This window comes from Vigna unguiculata, chromosome 8 (assembly GCF_037176805.1).
Source record: "Vigna unguiculata cultivar grain cowpea cultivar isolate G323 ecotype 2 chromosome 8, ASM3717680v1, whole genome shotgun sequence".
NCBI classification, from domain to species: Eukaryota; Viridiplantae; Streptophyta; class Magnoliopsida; order Fabales; family Fabaceae; genus Vigna; species Vigna unguiculata.
The window spans coordinates 24,752,133-24,765,559 of NC_140799.1; the positions used below are offsets into that span (position 1 = coordinate 24,752,133).

At 33.4% G+C, this 13,427-nt stretch overlaps 1 protein-coding gene across 1 annotated transcript; it reads right to left on the reverse strand.

Moving 5' to 3' along the window:
* Nucleotides 1-2,143: 2,143 nt before the first annotated feature.
* On the reverse strand, nucleotides 2,144-3,857 carry LOC114193500 (protein NODULATION SIGNALING PATHWAY 2-like). Its single transcript, XM_028083327.2, has one exon. The coding sequence runs from the start codon at nucleotides 3,769-3,771 to the stop codon at nucleotides 2,365-2,367; it is 1,407 nt and encodes a 468-aa protein (XP_027939128.1). The 5' UTR covers nucleotides 3,772-3,857; the 3' UTR covers nucleotides 2,144-2,364.
* Between the last annotated feature and the right edge of the window lie 9,570 nt (nucleotides 3,858-13,427).

Sequence of the window (13,427 nt, forward strand, 5' to 3'; positions counted from 1 at the left end):
TATTTAAAGAGATGCTATTAAGCTTTGAGGTATTGTTTGGTTTTTGTGTTTTTGTTCTCTTTTCATCTTGATTATGTGTTGAATGGATAATCTTGCTCTATTAATGCTTAATTTACAGATTGGGTATATTTGTTTTTGGTTGAGTTTTGTTCATGCTTAATGAATGTAGCATGGCTGCCACAGATTAATAGATGTAAGCATTGCTTAATTGCGTATTGAAACACATTTTTAACCTTCACTTAGTGGATTTTGAACGAGTGGATTGGGTGAGACCAAACCCCTAATTTGTGAGCCATCATAAGTGAAATTACACTCAAATTCAAGGAGTCAATATTGTTTTTATCACTATTTCATTGAACCTTTTGAATTACATTTTAATTTTGTGTTGCAATTTTGAATCTGCCAAACCCTCTTTTTTGTTTATGTTGTGTTTGCATCTAAAACCTTTGTTTGGAAATATTGGTCAATAGGAGACGACCTTAGGATCACTTCCTAACTACTACATTTAAACTGTTCTATTTGGTCAGGTACGAACTCGGTCAAATTTTTTAAGTCTAGCTAGTGCATTCTTTTATAATCTCCTTTAGCCTTCCTCCTCTAAGATTGGCCCGACCTTCTTATAGTTCCTTAATCACCACTCAATTCCCCTACACCGAAACACCAATCTTCACTTTGCTTCCACTGAATCACACCATGGAGCCTCCTTCTTCCATTAAGCTCACTCAAGGAGGTGTTAGAATCGTGTAGCGGAATGTTTAATGTGTGGACAAAAACTAAGACGGAGTGAACTCGTTTAATTAATAAAATTAATACTTTAAAAAGTTTTCCAGAAATTTTACTGTTTAAATTAAAGTTTCAATTCTTTTAAAGCAAGTGCAAATAAATAAATAAAGTATTAGGAGATTAACTAAATCACTAAAATAAACACAGTACAATTAGATAAGAGAGAAGGGTTTAGAGAACATCTCTCTTGAATACACAAGAGATGAAAACACTTCCTCTAAAACACACAGAGGATGATCAGTTTTCCTAGCAACAACAACAGCAGTCAATTTTCCAAGAACCCACTTAGGAAAGGTTATCGCTCTACCCACACTAGGTTTTTCAAAGCTCCTTTCTTATTAACACTCAGACAGTTCTTTAGCAATCACAACACTCAACTTCCGATGCTTAGAAAAAGGGTCAAGAAACTAAAAAGACAAATTCCAACTGTCAATTATAACTGATTATCACTTATGATAATCGATTATTCCAAAGCAGTTCCTGAAAACAATAATTCTTGTTGATAATCAATTATCCACAAAGATAATCAATTATTTGAAAGACTTTATTCAAAATTGAAGAAATCTTATGATAATCGATTATCACAGTGTAATTTGAAAAAATAAAAACGTTCCCAAAGAGGTTAAGTGCTTGTTGTAGTTTTACTTCTAAGCTAACTTAAACGTACTTAATAATATAAGAACTTATTACAAGAGACTTTAAACAATAATTAAATGGTCTTCAAATAATCTTTCAATATTTGCTTCGTGGTTCCTTGCAATTGTCTTCATGAAAACCTTTACAACTCAACTCTTCTTGTTTGATTGGTTCTTCTCCTTCTCTTGAACCTTTTGAAGTGCTTATTAACATCCAGATAGTTTACTATCTTAATATCCACTAAATTTTTTTTAAAGAACTTATCACCGTATTTGAAATGTATAAAAATGAACCAACAATATCACACATCACTTATTCTATATGAACCAAGTACTGCAAGAAGATGATAAGAAAACTAAAAGCATGAACCTTGCTTTAAAAACAAACCATAGAAGTAAAGCGAGTATCTTAGTAAGAATGCTTGAAGCAATGAACGAGTCTGATTTAGAGGATTTGATTGATAAATTGTTTAATTTACAAATTTTAATTCTTTTAAATTGTTATAAGTAATAATATTATATCATATTGCTAATAAACAGTATTTGGAATTATGACTTGATCTTCATTCAATAATATATAACGAGTATCACATCGGATTAGAATATTCTTTTAATTTTAAGATATTAAAATACAGAATTTGTAATGGTAATTAAAACACAGTTAGTATACATTAATTAAAAGTATATTTAAGTCAAATAATTATAACAAAAAGAGAAGTGCGTAATAAATATAAATATAAATTTATTAAAATAAAAAACAATTACAAGAATTATAAATTATTCCCATAAACTGTATTGAAACTCTTTCAATCGTTCTTAAGTGGACCAATAAAGCAACAGGGATTCTTTCAATAAGAAGGGATTAACGAGGAATAGAGAAACCCCCTTTTATTCTTAGGATCAGAGAGGAAGCACAGACACCACACAGAGGAAACAGAGGCTGGAATCAAGAGTTTGAAGTCCAAACGGAGGCTGATATCAAACGTCGTGATTTCCAACCCAACACCAATTTATTGTTCTCCAACTCCTCTACTCTATATCCATCGTTAAACAGTCCTAATAACAGATTCGCTTGGCAGTGATTAGCGAAGCTTACGGGAACTCCCCTGAACCCCGCCGCACTCAACCACTCCTCCCACGACCCTCTGTCCTCTCCCCCACTCCGGTACATAAGGCCTATAGAGTTTGCTATTCTTGGCCCCAAAAACACGCGCTCCACCAAAGCCCGGGCCCATTTCTGCATGGGAAACCCAACCTCCAACGAATCAAACACCGCCGAGTAGTGCTGCAGTGAATCCATAAACAGGCCGACAAAGCCCGCATCTCCACCGCGCGCCACTTCTTCCTCTACCACCACGACAACCCTCGGGTTCAACTCCTTCGCACCTTTCAGAAACGAAGCAACCGAACCTGAGGCTCGGAAGCTCAGGTGCGGCAAGTGCAGCATGCAGTTAAAGACCAACGCCTCGCCGCGAATCAGTTTCAGTGACGAAGGTCGAAACGTTTCGCCGTGGTCCAACCGACACTGATGAAAAGAAAACGGTTGCCCCACGGATGCCGCGAACGCCGTTAGCCTCCGTCCGGTTTCCTGAACAGTGGCGATGGATCTCCGTCCAGAGGCGGAGCCTCTGGACAATGCAGTGATGCGGAGGTGTGGGGCAGTTGGGCCGGTGCTTCTTGACGAGAGGGACTGCATTAGGGAAGCCCATTGGGCCCCTTCGGTGACGTCGAAGTCGACGATGTGGACCCGTTTTTCGTGGGCCACGGCCTCTAAGATGGCCTGGTTGGCGGTGAAGTGAGCGAACTTGACGTAAGGAGACATGTCCTGGAGAAGGTGGAACGCGGTGAGCGTATCCGTGGGATTGGGGGCGTCAGTGGTTATGCTGTGCGCACTCCCGGTGCCATCTAGCAGATTTTGCAGTGCGCTGCCAAAGTGCGCCGCGAGTCTTTCGATGTTGGTGCCGTGGGTGGGGGACACCAACTCGTTGAGCCGAACCAATATCACTCGAGCCAGGTAGTGGCTCTCGGTGCCGGGGGTGAGGGCCTCCGCCGCCGCCATGAGGAGGTGCACCAGGCGGAGGCCCTTCTCGTCATGGCTACTTAAGTCGGAGTCTTGGGGTGTGGTTTGATCTGGGGTCAAAACGACGTCTTCTTCGTGGACGATGGAATCAATGAGGGTTTGAAAATTGTCTTCGCCGGCGGCCAGGGATCCCCAATCGACGAGAGGGGACCACATGTTGGTCCAGTCTTCCTCGGAGGAAGAACTGGTAGTGATGCTGCGATTGGAAAAGTCGAGGAAATCAGGGTCGTCCATGACTGCGCCTATGGGTGATGAGCTTAGTAAGCTCGCCATGAGAGAGAGAGAGAGGGAGAGAGAGAAAGTAATTGTACTACAACAGTAGTAGAGAGGTGTGTCGTACACACTTTGGTTAGTGGGAGATTTATAATTAGAATTAAGTTGGCTGAGAAAGCATAGGAACAAACACCATTATTTTTTAACACCTATATTATTTTGTAGCAATCAAAATATAATTTTCTTATTAGGTTAATTAAATGATATATTTAAATAATATATTTCATGAAATACAAATAATATTTTTTTGTTTTCAATTTTTGTTATCATTACTTTTTATATTTTTTATTTGAATTATATAAAGCACTTGACAATACAAAAGTAGTTAAGTTCTTGGGAAAATTTCGGAACTAAGATTAGATAAGGTTGGGTTTTAATTTGTTTACATAGTGATTTGTTTTCCAACTAATTATTACACCTAAGAGGAACTTAAATATTAAATTAGGAGAGTAAGACTAAGTTAAATCCTTCTAAAAATCAATAAAGATCTTAATATAATTTAACATAAATACTAGAGAGATTTATTATCCCACACTTACAAATTCTTATATGTTATCTGCAAACTACTCGTTAATTTGGGAAAACAAACTACAAATTATAATTAATTAAAGTATCATTTCTCAACACAAACAACATTTAATCGAGCTTACAAAGAACTAGCCACCATTTATTGCGAAAAGAGATGTGAACTTCTAATTAATTTACTCAATCCAATAACAATTGTTCCTTCATGTGGTGATTAACAAGAATCTTAACCCAAAAGAAACGAGAAAAAACAATTACTTGACTTCTGTATATTAAGAAGATAATTATGAAGTAAAATTATATTGTTTATTGGGAAATACATGACCAACATTGGAAACAGAGGATTGGCTTGCTTAAATTAAGGACTTAAGGCGTATGTTCTTGCATGTGCTGATTAAGAATAACCCTAACCTGATAGAAACGTGAAAAACAAGGACAAAATATACAGGAAGATTGGCTTCTTTAAATTAATGAGATTGTTTAAGTAAGAACACATGTCATTTAATATCTTTAATATTCTTTAGAAAATCAATACAAATAATACGTAAAAGTAAGGTGATTTTTACATACAACAAGTTTTTTTTAGATATTAATAAAGATTTAAAGGCACTATAGAGGATAATTTCATTATGGTTTATTCATTTAAATTGTTCTAAGTTGAATTAATTATTTTTTAGCACAGAAATTTTTCATATTAATGAATTCTTAAAATATATTAAATGTTTATTTTAATATTCTTCCAATTAATGTATTATTATTATATTATATTATATTATATTATACTTAATATCTAATTTTGTAACATTTCATTTAATAGTGTAATATTACTAAATTAAATTTCATGGGTAATGATCCATGAGCAGTTACAACAAGATATGTAACAACACTTTTACATTCATCCAAAGTTACAATGCTAGTATATAAGGTTTTTCACATCTACAAACTAAAAGAACTAAAAGTAGACAATAGATACTAACAACTTATTATATAACAAAAAAAAAAACATCACATAACTAAGAAGTTCTAATCTAAGAACTAGACAACTACCTCAACCTCTCCCTCTTGGGTACCTCACTACCTGCTTCCTCGTTTGTTCCCACTGGTAAAGGTGATCATCGCAAAATAAGAACAACAAACACAAGACCAAAGAACAAGAGAGGGTAAGCTAATATAGAAAAGAAGTGTCATAAATCATGAATCAAATCATATTAGGAAATTAAGTAATTCACATCATTAAAGCTACAAACCACATCATAAAAGACCCATTAGACTCAATTATCCGAATAACCAGCATTAATGTAGAACTACTTGGAAGTTTTTGCACTTGTGATGGATAACCTCCACCTACAAGGTTAATCCTATACAGGTCCCTAAAACTTCAACGTGTTCTTTCAACCAGGACCTCCTACTACTCTCAACTCATAATTCATTCTCCTTTACATGAGTACGAATGATTAATAGTGTTAGGATAACTTCCATTTCTGAGTCCCTGCATCAATGCACACCAAAGCACATATACTTTGAAAGGATTTTCCCTTGACAATATGTTCATCATTCTCAAATCACAGTTAAACAAGTCTCATACGTTATATCATCAATATACAACACACATATCCATTAACAAGGTCATCATTATCACAACTTCATACATCATTATATTCCAAAAGTTCATATCATCCTCACACATTCACATAATCATCAAGTATATTACACAATAACTTAATAACATATATGCAAATTGGTTTGGGGGGTTAAAAATAAAACTGCAACTTGTACAAAACTCCAAAAAGTATGTTTTTACATTCAAATTAAACATAAATGAATCAAGAACTTAATGCAAAAAGAATCAACCCAATTAGATACCTATAGTAAAAGGTAGGCACTAAACAAGAGACAAAGGTCAAAGTTGTCAACAACCTAATATATGGAAATCTTACAAGAAAAACTTCTCTCACTATAGACTTTCAAACCAAGATCACAACGGTCAAAACAAAGTATCATATGTCTAGGAACTGCTGTAAAACTTTCAATTCGATCTGATAGTTAACAATACGAGAATTCAAATTTTTCGAGATGACTCAAAGCTAGAAAACTCAACTCGCCCAACGAGAGGATTGCTCGCCTAGTAAGGAAAACTCTCTGTCAAAATTATTTTTGTTATCGGCTCAATGAATAGTAGGCTCGCCCAATGAGTCTACATAACGCAAAAATGCAAGTTCTGCATTTTGATAGTGTCAAATGAACCTAAAACCTTGTTTAAGCCTCATATAAGTCAGGAACATTTCCAATTCCACATTAAAATCTCAATTTCCATCGAATTTATCTTTAAGTCACATGCATTCAACAAAACCCCCAAATTGCTCTAATCTATACATACTCAAATAGAAAATTAGGGATTTTTCATCTCACACCCATATAGAACAACATCAACAAATCAATTTGAGCTGCCCAACACAACATTAACACACAACCAAACATTCAAACAAAATCATTATGCAAGAAGTAAGGTTTAGTTTCCCTCACCTTTGAAGACAACCTAAAACTCTAAGAATCCTCAACTCCCCCTCGAACTCACGAAACCTCTATCCTCAACCTAGAGACAACGCAACAAGTATTGGACCAAACCAAAAGGCCACTAGTTAGCAAAAAGTTAAAACAATGATTCTAGGAGCACATGCAAATCCAAGAAAGGTTGCATGCACTGCCAAACATATTGGGCATCAAAGGGGGCAAAAATTTCAACTTACACAAACAGAGATTTTGCTTGGTTGGATTTGAAGAGGGCCCCGTGATGATCACAACCTCGAGCTTTGATCACAAAAGGGATGAAATATGAGTGAGAAATTAAATGAAGAAGATGAAGGTTTGTAGTGGAGAATGGGTTTTGGAAGGGAAGCTCTATGTTTGTGATTTTACAGTGGTTAGTTTAGAGCTTTAAAAGAAAAAAGGGGTTTTACAAATTCAATATGAAACAATTAGGTTGGTTTTGTAATTTTATAACTTTATGATTTTATAATTTTAAAATTTTGTAACATTCCATTTTATTAGTATAATACTACTAAAATAAAACATTTTTTATGAATATTCAAAAGACAAATAATCCAATGTATATTGTATATTAGTATAGTCTTACAACATAGGGTTATAGTTATATCACTTATATACATTTTTAAACTATTATACTATGATTCTATTACGAAAATGTACATAACTTGATCCAATACCACTCAACTGCCAGACAACTGACTCCTGAAACCATAAGAGGTGTCTCTATCACGTGCATATCCATCTGCGCACACCAATAATGCGATCATTGCAAAAAAAAAAAGAACACAACACATAGTAGACAAAAAATAAAAGAGTGTAAGCTAATTTACAAAAAGGTATCATATATAGGATATAATTCATGTTATAAGATTTTATCAATCATTTATCAACACATACAATTTACAAGAGAATATTATAAAAGATTAAAGTAATGTCACCATAGAATCTACTCATAAGACCCATGGAATCACGACAAACACATATGCCAGCATAGAATGTACTCATAACACTTGTGGGCTTACGCTACACATACGCCACCATAGAATCGACTCACAAGACCCATGGACTTATGTCAAACACAAACGCCACATATAATCTACTTAAGAGACCCATGAAATTACACTAAACAAATACGACACCATAGAATCTACATATGAGACCCCAGCCAACTATGCTAAATGCATACTTTACTTCATCATACTTATTCCATACAACTCAACTCATCACACCAAAACATACAACAACATTATTGCTCGACCATTCATAACTCACAACAAAATAGCATGCATCCTTGCCATTTCGCATCATGTCATTCTATTTCAAATAGAAGTACATTATATATATATATATATATATATATATATATATATATATATATATATATATATATATATATATATATATATATATATATATTCTACAATCTCTACATACCCAAATGATTCATATGCTTTTACTAATATCCAAATTAATCTGCACTTTCTTACACAAGTATTCAAACATGCAAAATGGCAACTTGACAACATAAGTGCAAACTATTTGGGATTTTAGAAATAAATCAGCAACATGTGCAAAAATTAAAAAATTATGTTCTTACATTCAAATTACATATATTTGAGCCGAGAACACAATGCAAGAAGAATCAAATTAATTAGGCAACTATAGAAAAAGTTATGCAACAAACAAGCATCAAAGGTTAAAGTTGTCAACAACCAAATCTGCGAAAACCTTATGAGAAAAACTATTCTCCTTACAGACCTCAAATTCAAGATATGACCAGTCAAAGTGAAGAATGTTCTATCTATGACCATCTGTTATAATCTTAGCTCGATCCGATGGTTAATGAAATAGGAATCGCAATTTTCCCAAGATTGCTCAATGTTGGAAAAAGGGTGGCACCCAATGGCCCAAAAGTGGTTCCTAACACCAACAAGTCAGTGAGTTCATTGTCTAGTTTGCGCCCTGTAAGACCAAGGAAAAATAACTATAATTCAAAGGTGATACTGGATGCGAGGAATATTAATTGAATTAATACATAAGGTCATAAATATAAATGAAGTATAGCACAGTTGGTTAGAGCCTTTTCATGACCTTGGTGATTAAGGGTTCAATTCATCTTGGGGTGGAGGTGCTTAGGTGAGCATAACTTATATGTGGTGATGGCTTATAATTTTATTTGGCATGTTTATAATTTATTTGGTTTTCTTTTCTTGAATTCATTGAATGGGTGGATATACTTTGATGTTGATATATGTGTTGAATGGCAAGAAAATGTGATGGTTGTTATGGTTTGGGAGTGTTGCTTGAGTATAGGGGGTTGTGTGTTTGAACCAAGGGGAAGTTAGCGTTAAGTGTTCGTGGAAGGGGTGCTAAGTTTGTTTTTCTTGATTCCCTTACATTAACGTGTATTAAGGGTAGTTTTCTCCGTTGAATTGCAAGGAGAGTACTTTATCCTCTCTTTTTTCTTTCTTTTTTTTTGTTTTGTTTTGTGATGAGGGATGTGGTAAAGTAGTGTCCTTTTTCTTTTACAGTTGGGGAATCATGTTGGGTTAGTGTTTTTTTTTTTTAATAAAAATTAGGTCATGTTGTGTCGACGAATTCATGGGGTATTTTGGAATTGATTCTTCCCTTTATCGTCTTACAATCTTGAGATAATGTGGTGAAGACCATAGTAGGATCAAATTTTATCTTTCTTGGAATTATGATCTTTGGTGTGTTGAATTGTGTGGCTTGGGCGTGTTAATCTTATTCTTATAAGAGATGGAAGAAAATTACATGGAACATGTTGGTGTAACTTTGAATAGATGTAATTTGTCTAGCTATGTATTTTGGTATATGGGCATTGGAAATATTTTAATAACTTTCTGATAATGAAGAATTAGAGGAATGATGCATGAGAGCAAATGGGGTTTTTTTTATCATGAGTGGTGTTAAGTTTCAGCTGGAAATTATTTAGGGTTAATTTTGATCAATTTTAGGTGAAAGGTGCATGAAGTGAATATGATTTCAGTGTGTGCAATTGTCTTGGATTTTGGGCAGTAAAAGTTCAGTAACAATAAGAGTCCAAGAGGTTGTGTCAATGATTTGTTGAATGCAATGCTTGGTTGCATAAGTGGTGTTGTATTGGTGGTTGATGTGCATGAAATGGAAGGTTGGAAGGTAAGGAATAGAATATTGTGAAGTTGTATGCATAACGAATGTACATATGCTAAATTCTATATGTTGGGTGCCTTTGAAATGACCAAAAACTGTGTTTGACACTACTTTTCGTATTTCTACGTGAGTTTACGATTGGTCTGGTGCTAAGCGTTAAGCAACCTGTTTTACAAGAGGTTTGGCATTGAGCGTTGGCTTTGGCGCTGAGCGGTGAGTTTATGAGGCGTAAGGTGTTAAGCGTTAGTCTTCTTGTGTTTGGCGGTGGTACTTACGAGGCAAATGGTGTTGAGCATTGGGTTGTCTACTTGTGGTGTTTTGCTTGGTTTGAATGATGTTGCAGGCTCTAAGGTGTCAGTGCATATACATTATGATTGGTGTGACACTTTGTAATGAATGTATACCATGACATGATGATAATGCGTGTTTACTTTTATGAATGTGAGAATTATATGCATATAAGTATGGTATGGTGCGATGTGACATGATTGGTATGAGCATGATGAGACATTGTTATGCTTGTATATGAATGTGATTAAAGGTAACTCTGAGTGATTGTATTGGAGGTGCACTTGGTCGAGGATCTCAATATGAGTAATGGGAAGTTGCATACTTTGTCGGGACTCGATAAGAGTAATGGGAGATTATGTATCTCGTCGGGGCTCTTGACATGAGTAATGGAAGTGGTATACTTCGTCAGGGCTTGCTACGAGAGTAATGGGAAGTAGCATCTTCAGTAAATTACGTATGAGAATTGGTTGGGTGGTTAATTATGAGATAATGCCATTTATTTTGATATTATTGGTGGTAATATGTTGATGATCACATGTTGTGACTTTGAGAACATGTGATAGGTGATAACTTATATGAGTTTTGATATATATTGTGGCAATGTTAGGTGAGTTGCATGTTAATGTACATTGTTATGTGAAATGTTACATGGTTAGCTCACCCTTACATGTTTGTAGTTGTGGTTTCCACCTATGATGATCGTATAACTTGTGTTATACGGGAGTAGATATTGATGCAGATACAATTGAAGAAGCCTAAACTGGGGGAGCTCGTGGGGATGCTTTGGGAGCTTTCTTTTTTTATTATTATTTGAAATTGTTCTTTTGAATAAAATGTAATCATTAGTGGATTTGATTTTTGGACTTGAAAAACTTTGTCTAAGTTTCATTTGGATGTTTTTTTTTTAAAACCAGTTGGTGGTTGAACGATGTTTATTTTGGAAACTAAACCTTGTTTCAGTTAAACCTTCAACAGGTGATATTTTGAGATAAAATAATTGTGAAAATTTCTATTTAATAAATGGTATCTGTGTTTGTGTTTAACATTTTGGAAAAAAAGTCACACATGGCATCTCATAAGGGGGTGTTACACGCCTTACAATATCAGTGCAACCTGACGCTATACCATAATAGAAAAACATCCATATTTAAGTTAATATGGGTTATTTAACACTTCTTAAGTTACTTCCTACTTGGTTAATGTGCTAACATTTAAAATCTTTAAAAATATTTCACTCAGTCTGTGTCATAATACTCAATTTAAGACTCCCACCGAGACATTTAAAGACAATAACATACCATAGATTCTATGCATACAACCACTTCCATGAAATTTCATAACATTAAACAAGTTCAACAATTTAAACACAGTGAGACAAGACTAATCATAGCATCCAAATTACATTGAATAATCAATAATTAGAACAAACGCAACAAATAAAAAAATAATTAGTTTCCCTTACCTTAGAAAACAACTCCTCAAAGAAGCCTCAAACTATCATCGAACTTGCAAACCCTCTACCTCAACCTAGACACATCGAAAACACAATTGGACCAAGTCAATAAAGTCATTGGTTAGCAAAGAGTAAAAATCAAGGGTCTAGGATTACACAAAACCCAAAAAAAATCGCATACAAAACCGAAAACAGATTGTGTATCGAAGGAAACCGAAGTTTGGACTTACCCGAATGAAAAATCTATTATGTTGGACTTGAAAAGAGTTCCGCGACGATCACAACATGATCATTGGACATGAAAAGGATGTAATGTGAGTGAGAAGTTAGATGAAAATATGGAAGTTGTGGAAATAATCCGTTTTGAGAGAATGAAAAGGGATCATGTAATTGTGGCTTAACACGAGTTGGTTTTGAGTTTTTTTTTTTTTTAAAACAAGGTTTTACAAATTTTATAATTAGTATTTTATACTTTTATAATTTTGTAGTTTCAAAATTTTATAGTTTTATACTTATTAAGAGTAATAATTTTAAATTTTTTATAATTTTATAATTTTATAGTTTTATAACTTTATAGTTTCATAACTTTATAATTTTATAATGTTATAATTATTTAATTGTATGATTTTATAATTTTATAGTTTTATAGTTTTATAATTTGATAAATTTACATTTTGACAGTTTTATGTGAAATTTTATAATTGTATAATTTTATAATTTTATAATTGTATAATTGTTTAGTTTTGTGAGTTTGTAATTTTATTATCATCTAATTTTTTATACTTTATAATTTAATTTATAGTTTTATAATTTTTATTGACTTTAGGAAAAAATTTTGTTAAATACTATAAATTATTGCAAGAGATTTTCATCATCTTTATTTCTTGTAATGAAATACTATATAACCATATTTAAATAAGGTGTTAGTATAAGATAACCACTGTGTCATATAGTTAAAAAGAAATCGTAACATCAATTACTTAATTAAAAAAGATTTTAAAATATTGACGACTTAATATACTATAAAAATTTAATAAAAACTAATTAAAGTTTTCAAATTTACCAAGCCTCAAAATTTAACTAAGACAAAATAAATTGAAGAGTTGGCATGAGAAATAATTCACTTATGAACTTATATTAAGAAAAAAAAAAGTTAGGATGAGAATCTTATATTCAATCTGATCCTCGTATAGTTGCTTTGTCACACAAACTAGTGATTATTTTAATTCCTTGAAATAAACATTTCAGTGACATTGTCCGTTAACATATTCTAGTTTCATTATCCAAGTAAAAACAGCATAAACCTTACTTTATGGTTAATTATAATGCAGACTACATGAATATTTGGGCTCTCTCTTTCTTCTATTTGATTTCTTATATTTTGCATTTTTCTTTTATGATAGTCCATTTGTCACCTAAGTGAACTTTAAGTTTAATGTAATATTACAAAATCAATTTATTAGGTAAAGTTTGCACTCATATATATATATATACATAAAATCGTCTTCTCTTTAGTCGGTATAGGATCTCCAAGACATTCTTCATGTCGAGGTATATACATCTCAAGACACACTCCTCACGTCAAAGTATATACATCTCAAGCTTGGAACTAAACATTAATAGAAGGTCGATAGTGGTCTGATAACAAATAACATAATAAATCCAATAAAAAATAAACTTTGTTAAG